Here is a 25824-nt window from a genome sequence, read left to right as displayed (position 1 = left end):
GCGTCCCTTGTATGTGATGATTTGCTTCTCCCTTGTTGATCTCAGAATTTCCTCTTTATCTTTGACATTTGACATTCTGAGTAGGATGTGTGTTGGAGTAGAGCTATTCAAATTTATTCTGATTGCGGTACACTTAACTTCTTGGACGTAAGTACATTTCTTTCATGAGAGTTGGGAAATTTCCAGCTATTATTTTCTCAAATACTCTTTCTGCCCCTTTTCCATTCTCGTCTCCTTCTGGGACTCCAATGACATTTGAGTGGTTGCATTTCATCAATTCCCTGAGCCCCCGTTCAATTTTTCCATTTTTTTCTCCCTGTGTTCTTTTTTTCTCTTCAATTCGAGCTGTTCTGTTTTTGGTATCACTTTTTCTTTCTTCTATCTTTTTTATTCTGCTGTTGTATGCCCTAATGTGTTTTTGCTCTCACCTATTGTGTCGTTCATTCCCATGAGCTCTGTTACTTTTCTATTCAGGTTTTCAAATTCTTCTTTGTGCTAGCTCAATGTCTTCTTTTTTTTTTTTAGATTTATTTATTTATTTATTTCTCTCCCCTCCCCCCCCGCCCCAGTTGTCTGTTCTCTTGTGTCTGTTTGCTGCGTGTTCTTCTTTGTCCGCTTCTGTTGTTGTCAGTGGCATGGGAATCTGTGTTTCTTTTTGTTGCGTCATCTTGTGTCAGCTCTCTGTGTGGGCGGCACCATTCCTGGGCAGGCTGAACTTTCCTTCGCACTGGGCGGCTCTCCTTACAGGGCGCGCCCCTTGCACGTGGGGCTTCCCTACGCGGGGGACACCCCTGCGTGGCAGGGCACTCCTTGTGCACATCAGCACTGTGCGTGGGCCAGCTCCACACGGGTCAAGGAGGCCTGGGGTTTGAACTGCCGACCTCCCATGTGGTAGACGGACTTTCTAACCACTGGGCCAAGTCCGCTTCCCTCAATGTCTTCTTGATGTCGTTTATCTCTTTAGCCATATTGCTTTTCAACTCATTAAACTGATTTTGGAAATTTGTGTGCACATCTCTTATTTAATTGTCTCAAATCCTATGTCTCTTCTGGGTCTTTGATATATTCCTTTTCTTGGGCCATGTCTTCCACTGTCTTAGTATATCTCTAAATTTTTTGCTGGCGTCAAGGCATCTGATTAGGATAGAGTTACTCAGATGCTCTATTTCTCTCTCTTTCATAGGGATTTAGGGGCAGTAGGCTGTGTGTTACTGCTGTTCTTTGATTCTTCTTTCAACCTATTGTAGGTCTTTAAGATTGCCCTTGTTAATTACTCAAAACTGGGTTCTTTCTAGTCCACTATCTTCCCAGAAGTTTTGTAGATGCTCTTAACCTCCTGTATGAACATAGCCAACTTTAAATAATAATTTATTTTCATTCAGTTTCTCCTGGTACATGCAATTATTTCCTCAAAGAATTCTAGATTAGACAAGTTTGATTCTCCTATAGAAATTTTGTTTACTTTAGTATGTCAAACCAGTTTGCCCGACATGGATTTTCTTCTTTAATAGGTGTTACACTATTAAAATACCACCCTAGCATAGAATTCCTTTCAGACTACAGGGAATATTTTAACAAGTAATTACTAATACAATCCCATCCTTACATTCTTTCAAACCTTTAAGTGGATGACATTTGGCCCTAACTAATGCTTCTGAATGAAGCTTTACCCTCCTTAAATCCATCTGCTATTGATACATTACTGGCATTTTACTTCCTTTGTTAAGAATTCATCAATTATCCTCTATAAAATATAAAATACAAGCTCTATAAAATAAAAGCTCTATAAAATATAAGCTCCTTAGCATGCCATTAAAGATCCTCTTTGATCTGTCCTATATCTATCTTTTAAGTCTCCTCTCTTGCCATATCTTGTCCAGTCTTTGTGTTCTACCAACGATATAATAGTTTCCCCCACTACACACACACACAGCTTCTTTTTGCTCCCTTTCTTTGCTCTGCTAGACTCTTTGCTGTCTCTTTCTACTGCCTTCTACTGGTTCTTTGAGACATAATTCAGAGGTCTAAACTCCAAGAAGCCTCTCTCCCCTCTCCTCAATGCTCCTCTATACACAGACACATACACTCTGTACATACACCATTGCTGTTCTTTCCACATTGTATTATACAATCATTGTTTCGAGCGAATGTCTCTCTGAGTAGACTCTGAATGTCTTGAAGGCAGGGGATTTGGTTTATCCATCTTTGTATCCTTTCATCCCTTACCACCCCACACCCCACCACGCTGGGGCAAACTAACACACTCCCTGGCAAGTACAGGATATTAAAAAATTGTTGGTCGGCAGCAGACTTGGTCCAGTGGTTAGGGCGTCCATCTGCCACATGGGAGTCCGTGGTTCAAACCCCGGGCCTCCTTGACCTGTGTGGAGATGGTCCATGCACAGTGCTCCTTGTGCCGTTCCACGGTCCCCGTGTGGGGGAGCCCCACACGCAGGAAGTGCGCCCTGTAGGGAGAGCCGCCCAGCACGAAGGAGAATTCAGCCTGCCCAGGAATGGCGCCTCCCATGTCGAGAGCTGACACAACAGGATGACACAAGAGGAGGAAACATAGATTCCCATGCCGCTGATGACAACAGAAGAGGACAAAGAAGACGCAGCAAATAGACACAGAGAACAGACAACCGGGGGCGGGGGGGGAGGGGAACGGGGTAGGGGGAATAAATAAATAAACAAATAAATCTTAAAAAAAATTGTTGGTAAATTAAGTGATCCTATCTAGTCACCACAACGTTCAGTACTTTTGAGGACTTTCTTCAATATGTATGGAAATGAAATGTCTCAACACATGGTCTTATTTTTGCATCCTCTCCATCATTCCTTCTCAGGTATATTATACTGATCATGTGGTAATACAAATCTAAATGAAACCTTCACTTACAGAGGTTCTGCAGAACTTCTTTTATTAAAAAATAGTTTATATTATTATACTTTATATAATCTCTCATCTATAATATTATAATCTTCTTGACCCAGCCATCCTTATCCTGAGTCTTTAATCTACCAATATTTTATTCCTATTACATCTGTCATTGATTTGATTTTTTTTAGATTTATTATTTATTTATCTCCCCTTATCTGCTCTCTGTGTCCATTCACTGTGTGTTCTTCTGTGTCCACTTGTATTCTTGTCAGCGACATCCAGAATCTGTGTCTCGTTTTCTGTTGTTGTTGTTGTTGCATCACCTTGCTGCGTCAGCTCTCTTTGTGTGCAGCACCATTCCTGAGCAGGCTGCACTTTTTTTCACACTGGGCGGCTCTCCTTACAGGGCGCAATCTGTGCATGGGGCTCTCCTACGTGGGGGACACCCCTGCGTGGCATGGCACTCCTCGCACACATCAGCACTGCGCATGGGCCACCTCATCACATGGGTCAGAAGGCCCTGGGTTTGAACCTTGGACCTCCCATGTGGTAGGCGGATGCCCTATCCATTTTGGGCCAAATCTGCTTCCCAATTTGATTATTATAACACTAGATATCAGAGAATGATTCTCTGAAAATAAATGAATTGATCCTTGGTGAGTCTAAGTTATAACTGTATAAAATTTAATATTGTTATGAAATGTTGATCCATATATTTCAATTTCAATTTTACTGAAACAGATCAGATGTCACTTAGGTCTTCAAAATCTTCAATGAATTTACAGAAATCAATTGCCATATAAAAATTGAAAAATTTGATCCAAGAACTCTCCCAAATAGTACAAAGCCTAAAGGGAAAATCTGCCAAACCTTAAAGTAACAGTTAATTCTAATACTGCTTAAACTGTTCCAAAGCTAAGCTTCAATATTTTTTATGATGCAAGTTTAAAATTACACCAAAATTTGACAAAGATAGCATCCAAAGGAGTAAATCACAGGCCAATCTTATGAATATCAAATGCAAAAAAATCTTAAATAAAGGCAAACAGATTCCATAATACATTAAAAGAATGATACACCAAGGACAAATAGGATTTATTCCAGGAATGTAATGATGGTTTAATATAATTAATCATATTAGTAGATATAAGAAAATCATATTTTCTTTAACATGTGTGAAAATGAAGTCCTGGAATCACATTTAACAATGTGACTTAACAAACTTAACAAAATTCAACATCTATTTTTTTTAAATAAACTTTATTTTTACAGCAGTTTTAACACCCATTCTTAATTTGAAAATGTGTTATAAAACAGGAATAGATGACTACTTCTTTAATTGGATAAAATTGATTTTAATCTAAAAAACCAACATTCTTCTTAATGACAAATATTAGACAGAGCTCCACTATCATCATTATTTTTTTCAGATAGTTCTATAAGTACTAACCAACTCAAATAGGCAAGAGATATTAGAAATTAGATGTTAAGAGTTGGAAAAATTAGATCTAAAAATTATTAATAGGTGATATGATTGTATACCTGGAAAACTCAAGAACCTCCTCAGAAAAACATTCACATGCTTGAATGCAGGAAGATGGCTGGATACAAAATTGATAGACAGAAATCTAGGCTTCATTTATACAAACAACAACTAGTTAGAAGATGTAGTACAGGAAAGGAGTCCATTTACAACAGCAACAACAACAACAGCAAAATAAAAAAGACTGGGAAATACACTTAAAAGGGAATATGCAAGAGCTAAATGAAAACTTGAAAATGCTCCTGAAGGACACACACACACAAAACCTGAAAAATAGAAGAAAGAAAAGAAAAGAAAGGTATACTATACTCTTGGACAGGAAGACTGTATTAGTGAAGGTAAGTTAAGTTTTGCTGTTTTAACAAATAACTCCCAAATCTCAGTAGCTTAAAACAACAAAAGTTTATTTCTCGCTCATCCTACATACCCATCCTGGTTCAGCAGGGAATGGGTTTCCTTGCACACTCTCAGGGTCACAGGCTGATGGACTAGCCATTACCTTGAACAACGCAGGTTATCATGCCACAGGAAAAGGAGACTCTGGATGGTCTCAGACCGATTCTGTTCACATCTCACTGACCAGTGCTTGCTAGCAAATAACACTATTGATAGCCACAAAGACTCAGCATTATAAAAATAAAACCACAATATATAAAACAGAATAGAAATGATTCATCAATAGGCAGATCAATAGAAAATAATAGAAAGCCCAGATAGGGACCAAAATGATGCAAGGATTTATGATAAAGGCAGCAATTCAAATCAGTGGGGAAAATTTTGGATTATTTTGTAAATAGTTATAGGGAAACTCAGTAACCATGTGGAAAAATTAAGCCAAAGTCATATCTCGAGACAGAATTCCAAATGGATCAAATATTTAAATGTAAAACAAAAAAATCTATAAAATTACTTTAAAAATCTGGAAAGAATTTCTATAATATATATCTCATAATGCAGAGGGACTTTCTAAGTAAGGCACAAAATATTGAGGTAGGGGAGCTCAGTGGTTAAGTGCCTGCTTCCCATGTATTTGGTCCCAGGTTCAATGTCCAGTACCTCCAAAAAAAAAGAAAAGCAAAACCATCAAAAGCAGAGTCAAAACACAAATGAGGGGGGGAAATTTACAGTTTATATCACAAAGGTCCTAATTATCCAAATATTTGATCAGGTGCGAAAAGTCAATTAAAAAACAAAACAAAACCTTGACAACCCAATTGAAATATGGGCAAAATATTTGAAGAGAGTCTTTACAGAAAATGAAAAACAAATGACTCTTAAGTCTGTGAAAAGATGCTTTAACGCCACTCAATAAAAGAAACACAAATTAAAAGTGAAATGCCATATTTCACCCATCATATTGGCAATAAACAAAAAGTTTGATAATACTCTGTATTAGTCATGATGTGGGGAAATACACTGTAAAAGCAATGCTGGTCAATATGTAAAGTCTTAAAAACTCTTTGGAGAACAATTTGACAAAATCTATCAAAACTACAAAAGCACTTACCCTTTGAGCCAGAAATTCTATTTTAAGGAATAATATGTTTGCACATGCACAAATGATGCACCTACAAGATTATTCATTTAAATAAACTTTTTAATAGCAAAGTGTTGAAAACAACAAAAATGCCCATGAGAGGTTAAATAAATTCTGGTAAATACAGATTTAGGAATACTACACGGCCATAAAATGAATGAATAAGCTCTTTTTATATATTAAAACCTAAGTTATCTAATACTTAATATCTAAGTTATATTCTGAAAAAAGTCAAGTGCCAAAACTGTTCAAAATATGTAGAAAGGGGGAAAAGAGAGCATATATTTTTTCCTGCAGAAAATATTTTTGGATGATCTTATATTAATAGTCATACTGGAGGGACCTAGATGGCCAAGGATAGGGCTATTAGGGAGATTTTCCATTCTACCATTTGTATTTTTAAAAAATTTCATACCATGTGAATGTACTATTTTTTAAAAAATTAGATGTAACAAAGGAAAAAATTAGATATAACAAAGAAAAAAAGATGTAAAGGTTATACATAAGGGGACCAGGTATAGCTCAGTGGTTGAGCACAGCTTCTTACATACAAGGTCCCAGGTTCAATTCCCAGCCCCAGTACCTCCAAAACAAACAAACAACAAAGGCTATACATAACCTGCCACCTACCATTTTAAGAAGCATACGTCTTCAAGAAGACAAAAAAAAAAAAAAAAATCAGAATAACTGGTAAGCATCTGTAAACTGATGAAGTTGTTTTGAAGATTAACTATGATCCCCAAGTATACATTAGCATCTCTGCTAGAGACATAAATGGATCCTTTTTACAGCACTTATTTCTTTAAAATATATATATATATATCCTTTTGCTATCTTAAACAGGCTTTTAGAACATGTGATCTGACAAGTATGAATATACTTATAGGGAGAGTATTTGAAATCAAGACTATGACAGAAAACTGAACATATTATAGTTACATCTACCTGGCACGCTGGATCAGCCTATAGGCAATGTACTTGTGGAAAATGTATCCCAGTCGAACTCTGTCCATATGAAGTGTCTCAATTACAAGATTTCTAGCTGTTTTGTGCAACGATGAAGGGAGTCCAGAAGTTTTTATGGCTTGATTTAAGAGTACCAAGTTCTTCCTCTGAGCCTCCACATCAATGATATACCTTTCCTCTTCTTCTAGCTCTTGAGGAGAAGAGAGGGACACCATTACCCTGGGTTTCTTGGGGACTGGAACTGAAGTCAGTATCCAGGATTTGTCTATAGGAGGAAATCGGGGTGTCTGGTCCCCTTCAGAAAGTGGTAATTGTGATGATCTGGGGAGTTGTGTGGTAAGAGAAGGTAGTGATGTTACAGGTCTCAGGAAGGTGGGAATGTCTCCTTCATCAACGTGAGGGGTTTGTGATAGTGGTGTCCTGTAACTGGAGAGATAAGACTGAAATGTTCTAAATTGTTCCATGGCAAAAGGATCTGGGAGCATCTGGGTTTCTTCGGAAATGTCAGAGATCTCTGGCATTTGCAACTTCTTAGCCATAAAAGGGGCTTGAGGTGCCTTGAACTTTGGAGTACTGGGATGGACAAATGCTGATTTAGATTTCAGAGAAGAAATAATTGCCAATTCTTTCTTACTTTTTTCAGAGAATGAAGATGTCAAACCTTTCTGGGGCTTTCCAGGACTGGGAGGGTTCCATAGTGGAGAAGGTTGCCCAGGAATGGAAGGGATCCATGGTGCCAGATGCTGCCCAAGGGTAGAAGGGGCCCATGGATGGAGAGATTGCTTGGGAGAGGAAGGGGACTGGAAGGCCTGGGGCTGCTCAGGGAGAGTTAAAGGTCCATATTCTAAGACCTCCCCAGGAGAGAGAGGAGCCTGCAGACTGGGGATTTGTCCAGAGGAGGGTGGAACTCTGGGTTTGGAGGCAAGAGGGACCACCAATGTCAGGGGTGGCTGGGGAGTGGGAAAGCCCCGAGATGTGAACACCTGCCTATTTCTGAGAAGGCCTCCTAATGCAAAGTGCTGTCCTGGAATCTGGGGGCGCCCAAACATTGGAAGTTGCCCAGAGTTGGGAGGGACCTTTGGTGCTAGGAACCCCATAGGGGAAGATACCAGAGTCTGTCTAGAGGAAGGAAAGGTCAATGGTGCCAAGAACTTTCCAGAGTCAGAAGAAATCTTCATTTCTAGAGATTTCCTAGCTTGGGTGAGTGGAGACTTTGATATCTGCAAAGGAGAAGAGACTCCCAAAATAGGGGGCTTTGCAACAATATGAGATGATGCCAGAAACTGGCTACTCCTTGGAGATGATCTTGATGTAAAGGATTTCCCAGAGGGAAGAGGAGCCTTCAATTCTTGAAATGGTCCTAGAGTGGATGGAACCGAGATGAGAGACTGTTTAGGAATGTGAGGATCACTTGGTAAAATAGGTTTAGCGGTAATAGGAAAAGTCCCAACTTCTAGGCTATGTCTTGAAAAAGAACCAGCCTGGAGTTGGGAGAGCTGGTGAGCAGTGAGAGATTTTGATTTTGCATCCTGCTTAGGCATCACAGTAATATCCACTAGCTGGTCCTGTCCTGGGGTGAAGGGGACTCCCAAAGGTTGGACTTTCTCAGGAATGGGGGGAGGTCCCAAGGCAATGTCTTTATCTGAGGTGAGAGGGACCTTTAATTCCCAGATATGTTCTGGAGTGAGAGGAACCCCTAGTGCTTGAGCCTGTTCTAAGGTGAGAGGAGACCCAAAAGCCTGGGCCTGCTCTAAGTTACGAGTAATAGTGGACACCCAGGCATTTTCTGGGCCAAAGGGGACTCCCAGTGCCTGGGCCTGTTCCACAGTGAGGGGAGTACCCAAGGCCTGGGCCTGCTCAGGGAAGCAAGTGACCTCCAGTGCTTCTTGAGCCTTTTCTAAACTGATGGGGACCCCTAATTTCCAGGTCTGTTCAGTGGGAGGGGCTTTTAGCGCCGCAGCTTGCTCAGGGGTAAGAGGAACCCACAAGGACTGAGCCTGTTTAAGATTAAGAGGAGGCCCCAGTGCCTGGATCTGCTCAGGGGTGAGAGTGATCCCCTGTGCCTGGGCCTGCTCAGGGGTGAGAGTGATCCCCTGTGCCTGGGCCTGCTCAGGGGTGAGAGTGATCCCCATTGCCTGGGCCTGCTCAGGGGTGAGAGTGATCCCCATTGCCTGGGCCTGCTCAGGGGTGAGAGTGATCCCCAGTGCCTGGACTTGCTCAGGGGTGAGAGTGATCCCCTGTGCCTGGGCCTGCTCGGGGGTGAGTGTGATCCCCAGTGCCTGGGCCTGCTCAGGGGTGAGAGTGATCCCCAGTGCCTGGGCCTGCTCAAGGGTGAGAGTGATCCCCAGTGCCTGGGCCTGCTCAGGGGTGAGAGTGATCCCCAGTGCCTGGGCTTGCTCAGGAGTGAGAGTGATCCCCTGTGCCTGGACTTGCTCAGGGGTGAGAGTGATCCCCAGTGCCTGGGCCTGCTCAGGGGTGAGAGTGATCCCCAGTGCCTGGACTTGCTCAGGGGTGAGAGTGATCCCCTGTGCCTGGGCCTGCTCGGGGGTGAGCGTGATCCCCAGTGCCTGGGCCTGCTCAGGGGTGAGAGTGATCCCCAGTGCCTGGACTTGCTCAGGGGTGAGAGTGATCCCCAGTGCCTGGGCCTGCTCAGGGGTGAGAGTGATCCCCAGTGCCTGGGCCTGCTCAGGGGTGAGAGTGATCCCCTGTGCCTGGGCCTGCTCGGGGGTGAGCGTGATCCCCAGTGCCTGGGCCTGCTCAGGGGTGAGAGTGATCCCCAGTGCCTGGACTTGCTCAGGGGTGAGAGTGATCCCCAGTGCCTGGGCCTGCTCAGGGGTGAGAGTGATCCCCTGTGCCTGGGCCTGCTCAGGGGTGAGAGTGATCCCCAGTGCCTGGACTTGCTCAGGGGTGAGAGTGATCCCCTGTGCCTGGGCCTGCTCGGGGGTGAGCGTGATCCCCAGTGCCTGGGCCTGCTCAGGGGTGAGAGTGATCCCCAGTGCCTGGGCCTGCTCAGGGGTGAGAGTGATCCCCAGTGCCTGGACTTGCTCAGGGGTGAGAGTGATCCCCTGTGCCTGGACTTGCTCAGGGGTGAGAGTGATCCCCTGTGCCTGGGCCTGCTCGGGGGTGAGAGTGATCCCCATTGCCTGGGCCTGCTCAGGGGTGAGAGTGATCCCCAGTGTCTCTTCCTGTTCAGAGATGAGACTGATCCTCTCTACCTCAGCCTGTCCTTGGGTAAGAGGGACCCCAAACCTCTGGGCCTGTTCTGTAGTTAGAGGGATCTGCATTGCCTGAGTCTGTTGTGAAGTAAGAGAAGCCTTTAGTTCCTGGGCCTGCTCACGGGTAGTAGGGACCCTCAGTATCTGGGCTTGTCCCAGCGTGAGAGGGGGCCCTAATACCTGGACCTGTGTAGATGTGAAAGGGATCTGCAATTTTGGGGCCTGTCCAAGAGTGAGAGGAGACCTCAAAGCTTGTACCTGCTCGGGTATGAGGGTGACCCCGAAACCCTGGGACTTCTCAGGGATGGGAGTGATCCCCAATGCCTTGAATTGCTTAGGGGTGAGAGTGACCCCCAGTGCCTGGGCCTGCTCAGGGGTGAGAGTGATCCCCAGTGCCTGGGCCTGCTCAGGGGTGAGAGTGATTCCCTGTGCCTGGGTCTGCTCAGGGGTGAGAGTGATCCCTATTGCCTGGGCCTCCTGACGTGTGAGAGTGATACGCTGTGTCAGAACTTGCTCAGGAGTGGGTGCAATTCCCAGTGCCTGGGCCTGCTCAAGGGTGAAGGTGATCCCCTGGGCCTGGGCCTGCTCAGGGGTTAGTGTGATCCCTTGTGCCTCGATCTGCTCAGGAGTGAGAGTTACCCTCTGTGCCTGGGCCTGTGGAAGGCGGGGAGTGAGCCCCAGTGCCTGGGCCTGCTCAAGCGTGAAGGTGACCCCCTGTGCCTGGACCTGCTCAGGGGTGAGAGTGATCCCCAGTGCCTGGGCCTGCTCAAGGGTGAGTGAGAGTGTGGGTGACTCTGTAGGAATAAGTGGGGAGGACTGTATGGAGGTGGGAGGAGTGATTGGAATGGAGTGTTTTCCATACGGAGGAGTATCTAATGTCTTAAGATTCCTATGGATCTCTTCTCCTAGGTAAGGCAGACTTTTCCGTGTTGGAGCGAAGATACTGTCAGGTAATGTCACTGAAGTTTTTGGGACCAGGTTTTCTCGTTCTTCAGCTGTTTTCTCCTTAATCTTCACCCGATCCATTGGTATTTTCAGCCTCTGCCTTTTGTGGTCCTCTACCTTTCTTAACTTCTGCTCCTCCTCCTCCTCCTGCCTCCTTTTCAGTTCCAGATAACTCACTTCCTCCTGAGCCCGGCTCATCTCCAGGAGCCCCTCTTGGTCTCTCCTAGTTTCCCTCCATGCTTCCAGCTGCCGCTGCTCTTGATCCTGACCCTCTTCCTCCTCCTCCCCTCGCTTTCGCTTCTCATCTTTCTCAATCCACTTTTGCATCCCCTGGTCTTGCTGTTCCTCTTCTTTCTGCCGCTGCTTCTGCCTCTGTGGCCGTTGCTTTCCCTCCATCTGGGGCGATGCCACACCCTCCTCCAAAGTCTTACTTATGCCATGGCTCTCTTTCCAGAGTTTCTTTTCTTCTAGCAACTGGTGCTTGGGAATCTTGAACATTTCCTGATGCTCCTCCCACCTTTGTTTTTCCTTCTCCTTGCGGTCTTTCCCCACTACCGAGACTGCCGGAGCATCTCTTTCACTTTCTATTTCAGTCAAAATCATTTGTATTAAATTGTTAAGTACTGGATTTACATTCTCGTGGGAGAGGAAGGTGCTAATTTCAGACTTTGCGCTAACTGATGGCTTCTGAAAATGTGATCCTTGCGCAAATGAGACTACCTTTTTGGGTTGCTTAGATTTCTCTTCAACTTGTTCTGCCTTTTTTATATCTTTGTATTTCCGCAAGGTTTTAGTCACTACTTCAGTTGCTTTTTGGAAATATTCCTCCATTTTTGCCTTTATGATTCCTAATTTTTCAACTTCTGCTTTTTTTAATAACTCTTCCTTCACCACAGTCTTTTTATCAAAAGGTTTTCCTATGTTATCAATTTTCTCATGAAGGAATGTCATTATGGCTTTATGAAATTCTTCTAAGTTACTCTGCTCACTTTTGGCATTTGGCTCTTCTAGAGCACTGGTAGATTCTGAAGTCTTTTTTGTTATTCTTGGTGTTGGTTTTCCTAATGGAGAAGGCTTGCCTTTCTTGCTGAAAATGATCATTTCCTTCAGTTCATCTTTTCCTTCTTTGCTTGTAGTAGTTCCTGGAGAGATTTGGTGTTTCTTTCCTTTTGTTTTCCCTTTCTGTGGCTCAGAGGGATGATCAAGTTGGACCATCCCAAGTGGCTCTGCTGGGCTACTCATTTCACTTTTGCTTTTGTTGTCCTTTGACTTAGTGGTGGGTTCCACTTTAACCTCTGAAGAAATTTGGTGTTTGTCAACTAAATATTCAGGTTTGACCTTCCTTATTCGCTCCCCTGTACTACTTGTTACACTTTGGCCACCTTGGCTCTTTGGTTCAGTAAAGGGAAAATCAGAAGGGGTATGGTGGCTTTTTGATTCAGTGCTTGACTTTAACTTGGCTTCAGGAAATGATTTTATCTCTTTTCCCTTCTTTCCCAATGCTTGTTGCTCCAAGTGGTGAACAGGTTTGGCTCCTGAAACTTTCTGTTCACCTTTTTCATCACTCAACTTTGATCCCGACATCCCATGCATATTTGTACTTTCTTTTTCATGCTTTCTTTTCTGTGACTGATCCAGGTCAATTCTATTTTTCTGATATACATCATCTTTATCTGCAGTGAAATCTTCAGAAGACCTTTTTTGCTTTGTTTCCATTGAAGTGTATTGCTCTTTAGGTATATCTGGAATCATTTCAGCTTGGGCTGCATTTGAAATACCTGGATCCCATTTGACCCCAGAGCCTTTGGTCCCTTTCCTTTGGGCCTCATCAGTAAGAGTTTCAAATTCCTTCGTCAAAATACTGTCCGTGCTATCCTCTCTTTCACCAGTTCTACTGATGGGTATTGATGATTGTGGAGAAAGTTTAGGTAATACTTTCAGGGATGACAATGCGGACAATGCGGTATATAATTGGTGCTCTATAACAGATTTGGATCGAATAAGAAATTCACATTTTTCTTCTGCATCTTGAAGTTGCTGCTGAAACATTTCATTTTTTTCGCTGAGCTCTTTTATTATCTTTAAGGAGACATCTTTTTCTGATTCAGCAATCTCATCTATGTGAATACTGGCACTTCGGAGGTTAAGAATTTTTAACTCGTCGTTTAGCACACTTAAAGCTTTAGAAAGGTTTATTGTTGTTGTTGATATATATTTTATAGCATTGTTTTCCATTTTATTGAACATTGCAGTGCCTATCAGTTCCTGTAGCATATCTTGGATTTCTGAAACCTTTGTATTTGTTGCAAATTCATCACTAATCATCTGATCTGGTCTTAAAGCATGGGCTGCTGCAGGCCGCTTTGTAACTCTTTCCTTCCAAGACTTCCATAAAGTACCTCTAGATGCTGCAAGAAAAAGAAATAGAACAAAAAACAATGAGATTGTAATCCTTCTTTTGTGTTGTGTTTTATCTATGCTTAAGCCTAGGGAATTTATGCTAAACTAATGGACCAGTATATGATAAAGATTCATAAGGAAACTTTAGCTCCACAAATAAGTAGTGTTTTTTTTTTTTAAGAGTGACTTTTTTTTTTTCCACAATCACCTAGAACTCCTCTTCCAGAGTTTAGGAGAATAATTCAGCTGTGATCTTAATTTACTTTCAGTTATAAGTTTGGGATTAGATATAATGTGAACCCAAATTTTCCTTTGACTTTGCTTAGGTTTGGTGCTTTCCATTTCCTTTTTGAGTTCCTCTTTTTTTTTTCCTGAAGAGGTAGGAATTGAACCTGGGACCTTGTATGTGGGAAACCGGCACTCAACCACTGAGCCTCATTGGATCCCCTGTGTTGTTTGTTTGTTGTTTGTTGTTTGTTTTCAGGAGGTACTGGGAACTGAACATGGGATATCCGATGTGGGAAGCAGGCTCTCAACAACTTGAGCCACATCAGCTCCCCCCTATCTTTCTTTTCTCTCTTTTCTGAACCAAAGGTGGCTTTGTTTCTTTAAAAGGGTCAAAAATCAACAGAAACAAAAATCATTTATTTTAGGGGATTTTCTTAATATTCTGGAATTGCTGAATGAGAAACTCAGAATAATTTCTACCCAAAGTAATGATAAAACTGGACAAAATTGTCCAAACAACCATTTTAAGATTCTGGAAATTAACCAAAGGCATACACCAATTTGTGACACAATTATTTAAGAAAAACTACTCTACCTCAGTGAGAAGAGTGGAAGTCGATGTCTATGACATTTTAGTCAGTAGCTGCTCCCACCTCCAACCCCCAAGCTCCATGGCCTGGTAATTCTACTAGACTCCAGTAGGGCAGGCTGTGAGGATTGGCCACTCCATTATCTGAGAGGGCTGACTTGATTTGAGGCAGAGTATGGGCACAAATCTCAATAGCAATAATCAGGAAGATCAACATTGTACCTAATCTGAGGTTGGGATAACTGGTTGGGATAAAAAGATAAACAGATCAGCCAAAAATTTAACAGGTAGATATGAAAAACAAGAGAACCATGATGGGCCTTTGAAAAACTCTCACATATCCCAGGGGGCCATGTGTGCAAGGCTGTATGCATTCTCAAAAAAGACAGGAGAGTGTCCAAACTGTCATTTAATCTCTGACTAAATTTGAGGCCTTGCACATTCAAAAAGTAAAAGCTGGAGAGAACTCTGTGTGTTACATAACCCAAACACAGATCCATTAGCAAATAGTAGAAGCCTTACTAGATCCATCTATCTCAATCAGTGATCTGACCAGTCATTGACTGACCACTGAGCAAACTGTCCAGGAAGGGAAGCGGATGTGGCTCAAGCAGTTGGTCTCCCATCTACCATATGGGAGGTCCAGGGTTGGATTCCCTGGTGAAGGTGAGCTGGCCTATATGACAAACTGGCCCAAGTGGAGAGCTGACACAGGAAGATGATGCAATAAAAAGAGACACAGATGGGAAGCAGATGTGGTTCAACTGATAGAGCATCTGCCTACCCTATAGGAAGTCCAGGGTTCGAACCCAGGATCTCCTGGCCCTGTGGTGAGCTGGCCTACACAGTGCTGCTGCATGCAAGGAGTGCCATGCCACCCAGGGGTGTCCCCCACACAGGGGAGCCCCACACGCAAGGAGTGTGCCCTGCAAGGAGAGCTGCCCTGTGTGAAAAAAGTGGAGCACGCCCAGGAGTGGCGCCGCACACACGGAGAGCTGATGCAGCAAGATGATGCAACAAAAAGAGACACAGATTCCCAGTGCCACCAAGAATGCAAGTGGACATGGAAGAACACACAGTGAATGGACACAAGAGAGCAGACAAGGGGGTGGAGGGGAAGGAAGGGGAAAGAAATAAATGAAATAAATCTTAAAAAAAAAGAGAGAGAGAGAGACACAGAGGAGAGACAATGAGGGACACAGCAGACCAGGGAGCGGAGGTGGCACAAGAGATTAAACGCCTCTCTCCCACTCTGGAAGGTCCCAGGATCAGTTCCCAGTGCCACCTAAAGAGAAGACAAGCAGACAGAGAAGAATGCACAGTGAATGGACACAGAGAGCAGACAAAGGGGTAAAAGGGTAGGGGAAATAAATAAATATTTTTTGTTTGTTTTTGTTTTTATAAAGGGTATTTATTTGGGGTTGGAGCTTACAGACACCAGGCCATAAGGCATACATTACTTCCCTCACCAAAGTCTATTTTCATGTGTTGGAGCAAGATGGCTGCTGACATCTGTGAGGTTTCAGACTTCCTGGGTTTCTCCCTTCCAGGGTCTTGTTTTTCTCTGGGTTCAGGCCTCCTCTCTTCCCACAGCTTGCTTCTTCCTGGGCTCAGGGTTCCTCTCTTCCTGGGGCTAGCTTCTCTTTCCTCTGTGAGCTTACTTCCCAGGGCTCCAGCTTAAGGCTTCAGCATCAAACTCTAAGATCAAAACTCCAACATCAAAAACCCTCCATAATTAAGTCTTTAAAAATAAAATAAAATAAACTGTCCAGGGAAGCAGATCTGGCCCAATGGATAGGGAGTCCGCCTACCACATGGGAGGCCCAAGGTTCAAACCCCAGGCCTCCTGACCCATGTGATGAGCTGGCCCATGCACAATGCTGCTGCGTGCAAGGAGTGCCCTGCCATGCAGGGGTGTCCCCCACATGGGGGAGCCCCACGCGCAAGGAGTGCACCCTGTAAGGAGAATCGCCCAGCGCGAAAAGAGTGCAGCCTGCCCAGGAATGGTGCCGCACACACGGAGAGCTGACACAGATTCCGGGTGCCGCTGACACAAGCGGACACAGAAGAACACACAGCAAAGGAACACAGAAAGCAGACAACTGTGGGGGCGGGCGGGGGGGGGGGGGGGTGGCCAGGGAAGGAGAGAGAAATAAATAAAAAATAAATCTTAAAACAAACAAACAAAAAAACCTGTCCAGAGTGACCCCTAGGAATTCAGACTTAGAGATTAAAATAAAAATGAATGGAATAGTTATATCAGGGGCCGCACACTGTAGGAGACACAGACTCCATAGAATTAGTCCAGGCAAGTCACTAACAACAGCAATACAGCAAAAACAAACCCCAGAAGGGAGGGGAAGTCAGAATCCAGAGTTGTACAATATACTATATAAAATGTCCAATTTTCAATAGAAAAGAAACATGCAAAGAAACAGGAAAGTGTGACCCATATACAAGGGAAAAAAAAGTCAATGAAAACTGTCTCTGGGGGAACCCAGATGTTGGATTTGTCAGAAAAAGACTTCAAAAGCAGCAACTGGATCAAGATGACAGTAACACATACTGGTAAGTGTTCCTGCTTAGAAACAGCAAAAATAAAAGGGCAGAATCAATGATTTTAAAATTCTGGAAGATGACCAAGACTAGAGAACAATTCAATGAATGCTGAATCAGAAAAAACAAAAACAAAAACAAAAAAACCCCACTAAAAATAGTAAGAAAGTGATGGGACAAGTTTTCTGGTCCAGGTTCATACCCCACACTTGGATCTGCATGGCAATTTACAAAGCCCACAGTGGTGGCTCCACAACCTGGTGCATTCTAGTGCAGGTCCCAGAGGACCAATTGACCCATAGTGGCAGTTTGGTAACCCAAGTGCATTGACAGTCTGGGTCCTGAGAGCCTGATTACTTATGCATCTAAACTAAAGTATTGGGCGTGTTTGTACATCAACCCTATTTGGCTTTGTGGAAGACAGACTCAGGGTTCAGGTCTAGGTCTCCTAACCTGGAAGTCACCAGAGGCAGAAAAGCTGCACTAAAGGGGAAACTGAGCTGCTAAAGGACAGCATGCACCCAATACTAATGCTGGAGTGAAAAGGCAGACAGAGCTTACCACAGATGCCAGGGAGGGAACACTGTATAAAAACAGTGTGCTCACTTTGGCAGCACATATACTAAAATCAGAATGATACAGAGAAAATTAGCATAGCCCCTGTATGAGTCAGCCAAAGGGGTACTGATGCAAAATACCAGAAACTGGTTGGTTTTTATAACGGGTACTTATTTGGGGTAGGAGCTTACAGACACCAGGTCATAAAGCATAAGTTACTTCCCTCACCAAAGTCTATTTTCTTGTATGAGCGCAAGATGGCTGCCGACGGCTGCAAGGGTTCAGGCTTCCTGGGTTTCTCCCTTCCAGGGTCTTGCTTCTCTCTGGGTTCAGGCCTCCTCTCTTTCCATGGCTTGCTTCTTCCTGGGCTCAGGGTTCCTCTCTTCCTGGGGCTGGCTTCTCTTTCCTCTGTGAGCTTACTTCCCAGGGCTCCAGCTTAACGCTTCAGCATCAAACTCCAACATCAAAACCCCAACATCAGAAACCCTCAGCTCTGTCCTTTGCCATACCTTTTATCTGTGAGTCCCCACCCACCAAGGGGTAGGGACTCAACACCCTACTGACTTGGCCCAATCAAAACCCTAATCATAACTTAATCACACCCAGGTACAGACCAGATTACAAAATTAATCCAATATCTATTTTTGGAATTCATAACCATATCAAACTGCTACAGCTCCTGAGCAAGGATGACATGCAAATTCATGAATTATTCCATATTTTTGTGAACACAATTAACATATATGTGAATATGATTAAAAAGAGAAATGTTAGATTGTATGTATAGTAACAGAATAACAATTTTTAAAATCCATAGATCTATACCACACAAACAGGAAACCCTAATTTAAACCATGGCCTATAATTAATAGTACAATTATAAAAGTGTGCTATCATCAGTTGTAACAAATGTTCCACACCAGTATGGGAATCATGTATTTTATGCATTATTTTTCTGTAAACCTACTTCTTCAGTTAAAAAAATTTGCACAGCCTAGATTCCAGGAGGAAGAGCATGGGAGGGGAAATTCTCTCTTTAGGGGGAACAGTCATACATTCTAGGGAATTTTTTTTAGTTACTGTGTATGTACAGGGCAAGAGGCAGGATCTGAGAAAAACCAAACTGTTAACTGTAGGCTGTTCTAAAGGTTCAGTACAAACTGGGCTAAGAATTGGCAAAACCTTTAACACACAGTCAATCTACACTGAAACCTTAGATATGAGGGAGAATCTCACTTCCAGAGTTAGCACATCAAAATAATCAAATACCCAGACATCAACAAAAGATCATATCTCATGGGTAAGAGATGGTACATTCAAATGAAAAAATTAAAACAGAGGAAACACAGATATTGGAACAACTGATCAAAGACATCCAGTCAACTCTTACTAAATAAGTTCAATGAGCTAAAGGAAAACGTGGCCATAGAAATAATGGAAATCAAGAAGATGGTGCATAAGCAAAAGGAGGAATTAGAAAATTTGAAAAGGAACCAAACAGAACTTTTGAGGATGAAAAATGTAATAATAGAGATTAAAAACAAACTAGAGGCATTTAAAAGCAGATTTGAGGGAAGCAGATTTGGCTCAATGAATAGAGTGTTTGCCTACCGCATGGGAGGTCCAGGGTTCAAACCCAGGGCCTCCTGACCCGTGTGATGAACTGGCTGACATGCAGTGCTGATGTGCGCAAGGAGTGCTGTGCCTCACAGGTGTGTCCCTCACATAGGGGAGCCCCACACACAAGGAGTGTGCCCTGCAAGGAGAGCCGCCAGCATGAAAAAAGTGCAGCCTGCCCAGGAGTGGCATCGCACACACAGAGAGCAGACACAGGAAGATGACGCAGCAAGATGATGCAACAAAAAGAGACACAGTGCTGCTGACAAGAATACAAGTGGACACAGAAGAATACACAGCGAATGGACACAGAGAGCAGACAACTGGGGGGCGGTGGAGAAGGGGAGAGAAATTAGAAAAAACAAAAACAAAAGAGCAGATTTGAACTAGTTCTGTGAATTAGGAGATAGGACAATTGAAATCATAGTCTGAAAAGCAGATAGGAAAAAATGAGCAGAGCTTATGAGACCTATGGGAAAACATAAAACACACCATTATGGCATTATAGAAGTCCCAGAAGGAGAAGAGATGGAAAAGGGGGCAGAAAAAATATTTTTGAAACTGACTGAAATCTTCCCAAAATTGATTAAAGGTATGAATATATGCATCCAAGAAGCCCAATGAATAGGAAAAATCCAAATAGTCTTCCTCCAAGACATAGTATAAACAAAATGTTAAATGCCAAAAATAGAGTATTCTGAAGGGAACAAGAGAGAAGCAATTCAGCACATTCAAGGGATCCACAATAAGATTAAGCATCAATTTTTTTTATCAGAAAGCATGGAAACAAGAAGGCAGTAGTACAACATAATTAAAGTAATGAAAGAGAAATATAGCCAGCCAAGGATTTTATATCCAGCAAAACTGTCCTCCAAAAATGAAGGAGAGGGGGAAGCAGATGTGGCTCAACTGATAGAGCATCCGCCTACCATATAGGAAGTCCAGGGTTCAAACCCAGGGTCTCCTGGCCCTGTGGTGAGCTGGCCCACACGCAGTGCTGCCACACGCAAGAAGTGCCATGTCACGCAGGGGTGTCCCCTGTGTAGGGGAGTCCCATGCACAAGGAGTGTGCCCCACAAGGAAAGCTGCCCTGCGCGATAAAGCACAGCCCACCCAGAAGTGGTGCCACACACATGGAGAGCTGACACAGCAAGATGACACAACAAAAAAAGAGACACAGATTCCTGGTGCCACCAAGAATGCAAGCGAACAAAAAAGAACTCACAGCAAATGGACACAAGAGAGCAGACAACAAGGAGGGGGGGAATAGAAATAAATAAAATAAATCTTTAAAAAAAAAAATGAAGGAGAGGGAAGTGGATGTAGCTCAAGCATTTCGTCCCCCCTATGACATGGGAGATCCACATAGGGAGACCTGTCCTAGAGGAAATGCTTAAGGGAGTTCTTCAGATTGAAAGGAAAGATTATAGATTGCAAGTTGGGGCCATATGAAGAAATAAAGGGTAAATGCAAAGGCCAGTATTATTGTGTTCTGGGTATGTGGCTCTACTTTATATTTCTTATGATTTAGAAAACAATTGTTCAAGAAATAACCTTATATCTAAAGAGGTAATGTGTGACAAAAACAACATAAATAAAGGTGATGGAGGGGTTCAGGAGCAGAGACTGTGTATACTATTGAAGTTAAATCAGTTATCATTTCATACTAATTAGCTATAGATTTAGGTTAACTACAAACCCTATGGTAATCATGAGGAAGTATTTAAAGTATGTGCAGAAATGCAAATGAGAAGGGATCAACCTTTTCCATTACAAAAGATCAATGATACATGAAAGATGGCAGGAATGAAGGAAGGAGAGGTATAAAACATAAAAGAAACAAAGGACATTACTCTGAAGATAATTTTTTAATTACACCAATCAAAAGACACAGGTGGGCAAAATGGACTTAAAAACAGCATGATCTAACTATATGTTGTTTACAAGAGACTCACCTTAGATCCAAAAAAACAAAGAGATTGAAAGTGAAAGGATAGATAAAATATTACATGCAAATAAGAATAGCTGAGGTAGCTATATTAGACAAAATAGACTTTAAGTGAAAAACTATTACAAGAGACAAAGAAGGACATGATATATTAATAAAAGGGCCAATCCACCAAGGTGATATAACAATAATAAACATATTTATTATTAGTAGTAGTAGTGGTAGTAGTATTATCATCATCATCAGATATGTACCTAATCACAGTGCCCCAAATACATGAGGCAAACATTGACAAAACTAAAGGGAGAAATAGACACTTTTTAAAAAAAATTATTTTATTTACTTATTTTTTGAGGTACTGGGAATTGAACCTGGGGTCTCATATATGGGAAGCTAGCACTCAATCACTGAGCCACATCAGCTCCCCTGAGCTGGTTCCCTCATTTGTTTTGTTTTTTGTTTGCTTTTTTTTTTTTTTAAGGAGGTACCAGGAAGAGAACCCAGGACCTCCCATGAAGGAAGCAGGTGCTCAACAATTTGAGCCACATCCACTCCCTTAGACATTTCTATAATAATAGTTGGAGACTTCAATATACCACTTTCATTAATGGATGGGACACTTAGACAGAAGGTCAGTAACAAAGACCAAGGTCTTGGGCAATACAACAAACTAGACCTAATAGACATATATAGAACACTACCCAAAGATAAACTGCAGAAAACACTTTATTCTCAAGTACACATGGATTGTTCCCATGATAGACTATTGGTTAGGTCACAAAGCAAATCTCAATAAAATTTAAAAAGTAGCTTCTCTGATCACAATGGAATGAAGCTAAAAATCAATAACACAAGTGAAACTCAAAATTTCACAAACACATGGAAAGTAAATGGCATACTCAGACAAATAATGGTTCAAAGAAGAAATCACAAGGAAAATTAGGAAATGTTTTGAGACAAATAAAAATGAAAACATTGCAGAGCGGGTATAACTCGGTGCTTGAGTGCTTGCTTTGCATGTATGAGGTCCTGGTTTCAGTCGCCAGTACATCCTGAAAAGGGAAGGAAGAGAGGGAGGAAGGGAGGAAGGAAAGAAAATACAGTGTACTAAATTTAGGTGATACAGCAAGGCAGTGTTCAGAGGGGAATTTATATAGCTATGAATGCTTATCTTAAAAGTGAACAAAGAGAAATAACCTACCAACACATCTGGAGGAACAAGAAAAAGAAGAAAAAACTAAACCTAACATTCGTAGAAGGAAAGAAATAATAAAGATCAGAGTGGAGATAAAACAATTAAGAGAATCAATGAAATCAAAAGTTGGTTCTTTGGGAAGAGGATGTGGCTCAAGCAGTTGACTGCCTGCCTGCCTACCACATGGGAGGTCCTGGGTTCAGTTCCCAGTGCCTCCAAAAGAAGAGGAGCAAGACAGTGAGCTGACACAACAGGCTGGCATAGTGAACTGATGCAACAAGATGATGCAACAAGGTGACACAGTGAGATGATGCAGCAAGATGATGCAACAAAGGGTGGCAGACTTGGCCCAGTAGCTAGGGCGTCCATCTATCACATGGGAGGTCCGCGGTTCAAACCCCGGTCCTCCTTGACCCATGTGTAGCTGGCCCATGTGCAGTGCTGATGTGCGCAAGAAGTGCCCTGGCACGCAGGGGTGTCCCCAGGGTAGGGGAGCCCCACATGCAAGGAGTGCGCCCCGTAAGGAGAGCTGCCCAGCGCGAAAGAAAGTGCAGCCTGCGCAGGAATGGTGCCACACACACGGAGAGCTGACACAACAAGATGATGCAACAACAACAACAAAAAGAAACACAGATTCCCATGCTGCTGACAATAACAGAAGCAGACAAAGAAGACGCAGCAAATAGACACAGAGAACAGACAACCGGGGTAGGGGGGAGATAAATAAATAAATAAATAAATCTTTAAAAAAAAAAAAAAGATGATGCAACAAAGAGACATGGAGAAGAAACACAATGAGAGACATGATGAGCAGGGAGTGAAGGTGGTTCAAATGATTGGGTGCCTCTCTCCCACATGGGAGGCCTGGGTTCAGTTCCCAGTGCCTCCTAAAAAGAAGATGAACAGAGATAAGAAAGTAAGCTCAAACAACAAGGGGGAGTGGGAAGTTGTTTTTTTTTTTTAAGTTTGTTCTTTGAAAAGATAAATAAAATTGACAAACCTTTAGCTAGACTAACAAAAAAAAAAAAGGACATGCAAATAACAAAAACCCCAAATGAAAGGGGGGGCCTTGCCATTATCTTGCAGAAATTAAAAGGATTATAACAAAATACTATAAACTATTGTAGGCCAACAAATAAGATAAACTAGAGAAATGGACAAATTCCTAGAAACACATAACTTACCTAAAGTGACTCAAGTAGAAATAGAAGACCTCAAGGACCTACTTAAGTAAAGTGAATAAATTAGAAAACCTCCCAACAAAGAAAAGTCCAGGACCAGACAGCTTCACTGGTAAATTATATGAAATATTAAAAATTTGTAGAGGGAATAGCTCTTCCTAACTGATATCAAGAGGTCAACATTATGCTTCTACCAAAGTCAGATGAAGGTATCACAAGAAAAGAAAACTACAAACCTTTTCCTTTATAAATATAGATGCAAAAATCCTCAATAAAATGTTAGCAAATCCAACCCAATAGCATATTAAAAGAATTATATATCTTGACAAAATGGAATTTAACCCAGGAATGCAAGGGTGGTTCAGTGTAAGAAAAACAATCAATGTAAGAAGACACCACATGAAAAAAATGAAGGGGGGGGGGGCGGGAATTATATGATCATATCATTTTATGCAGAAAAGGTATTTGACAAACTGCAACAGAATGACTGAAAGCCTTTTCCCTGAAGTCATGAACAAGACAAAGATACCTGCTTCCATTGCTATTCAACATTGTGCTGGAAGTCCTTGCCAGAGCAATTAGGCAAGACAAAGAAATAAAAGGCATGCAATTTGGAAAGACAGAAGTAAAACTATCTCTACTCAAAGATGATATTATCCTCCATATAGAAAATCCCAAAGAATACACAAGGAAACTACCAGAACTGATAAATTCAGCAAAGTTGCAGACTACAAGATTAACATATTAACACAGAAAAATCGGTTGTGTTTCTATGCACCAACAAAGAATATCTGAAATGGAAATTATAAAGTTAATGTTGAAAAGCAGTGGTGAAAGCAGACATCTTTGCCTTGTTCCTGATCTAAGAGAGAAAGCTTTCAGTCTCTCATCATTGAATAAGATGTTAGCTGTGGGTTTTTCATATATGCCCTTTATCATGTTGCAGAAGTTACCTTCCATTCCTATTTTTCTGAGTGTTCTTATCATGAAAGGATGCTAGATTTTGTCAAATTCCTTTTTGGGTTAATTTAAAAAAATGTGTTGGTTTTTTTTCTTCCATTCTATTAATGTAGTATATTGCATTGATTTTATATGGAGCCACCCTTGCATTCCTGGAATAAATCCCATTTGACATAGTGTGTAAATCTTTAAATATGCTGTTCGATTTGATTTGCTAGTATTTTGTTGAGGATTTTTTACAATAAGGGATATTGGTCTGTAGTTTTTTTCTTGTACTGTCTTTATCTGGCTTCAATCTTACAGCAGTGTTGGCCTCATATAATGACTTAAGAAATATTTCCTCCTTTGGATTTTTTGGAAGAGTTTAAGAAGGACTGTTGTTAATTCTTCTTTGAATGTATGGAAAATCCACCAGTGAAACCATCTGATCCTCAACTTTTCCTTGTTGGAAGGTTTTGATTATTGATTCAATCTCTTCCTATTTGTCTTTTGAGATGTTGTATTCTTCAGTCAGTTTAGGTCATTTGTGTATTTCTGGGAAATTGTCCATTTTATCTAGGTTATTTAATTTGTTCATGCACAATTGTTCAAAGTGTTTTCTTAAATTTCCTTTTTTCCCTGAAGGTTAGTATTAATGTCTCCACTTTCATTTCTTATTTTAGTTACCTGTATCATCATTTTTTCTTTCAGGCTAGCTAAATATTTGTCTATTTTTTTTAACTTTTCTAAGAATCTAATTTTGGTCTTTGATTCTATTGCTTCGCTTTTCTCTATTTCATTTAAATTCTGCTTTAATCTCTTTCCTTTTGTTCTCTATGAGTTTACTTTGCTCTTTATTTTCTAGTTCCTCCATACACATATGTATCTTGGGTTATTGATTTGAGAACCTTTTTAAAAAACATAGGTATTCATAGCTATAACTTTCTCTCTGAGTACCGCATGCCATGTGTTTTGAATGTTGTGTTTTTATTTTCATTTGTCTCAAGGTATTTTCTAATTTCCCTCGCGATTTCTTTTTTTTAAAGATCTATTTAATTTATTAATTTCTTCCTAGTTGTTTGCATTTTCTATGTCTGTTTGTTGTGTGCTGTTCTTTTCAAGAGGCATGGGAGACAAACCCAGAACCTCTCATGTGGGAAGGAGCCACCTAATCGCTTGAGCCACCTCCTCTCCCTGCTTTATTGGGTCTCTCATTTTGTTTTCCTCCTCATGTCCCTTGGTGTGTCATCTTGTTGTGTCAGCTCACCATGCCAGCCCACCATGTAAGCTTGTCATGTCAGCCTGTCGTGTCAGCTCATCACATCCGCTCATCATGTCCACTTGCTGTCTTGCTTGTTGTGATTTCTTAATTTCCATGTATTTGTGTGCATTCCACTTTTCCTTGTATTTCTAGTTTCTTTCCATTGCAGTCAGAGAAATCACTTTATTATTTCAATCATTTTGAATTTTGAGACTTGTTTTGTGATCTAACATATGGTCTACCCTAGAAATGATCCATATGCTCT

At 41.9% G+C, this 25824-nt stretch overlaps 1 protein-coding gene and 1 pseudogene across 3 annotated transcripts in view; one reads left to right on the top strand and one right to left on the bottom strand.

Moving 5' to 3' along the window:
• Positions 1–25824, bottom strand: part of FAM186A (family with sequence similarity 186 member A) — a 114350-nt gene that overhangs the window by 34436 nt on the left and 54090 nt on the right. For all 3 annotated transcript variants that reach the window (XM_058308247.2, XM_058308248.1, XM_058308249.2), the window contains one exon: positions 6907–13495. In XM_058308247.2, the coding sequence (XP_058164230.1) occupies positions 6907–13495 (6589 nt within the window). The remainder of the gene's footprint in view (positions 1–6906; positions 13496–25824) is intronic.
• Positions 17459–17529, top strand: LOC111763008 (U6 spliceosomal RNA; annotated as a pseudogene).

Source organism: Dasypus novemcinctus, chromosome 12 (genome assembly GCF_030445035.2).
Source record: "Dasypus novemcinctus isolate mDasNov1 chromosome 12, mDasNov1.1.hap2, whole genome shotgun sequence".
NCBI lineage: Eukaryota > Metazoa > Chordata > Mammalia > Cingulata > Dasypodidae > Dasypus > Dasypus novemcinctus.
The sequence above is the reverse complement of the archived record's forward strand: the minus strand, read 5'-3'. Positions and strand labels throughout refer to the sequence as shown.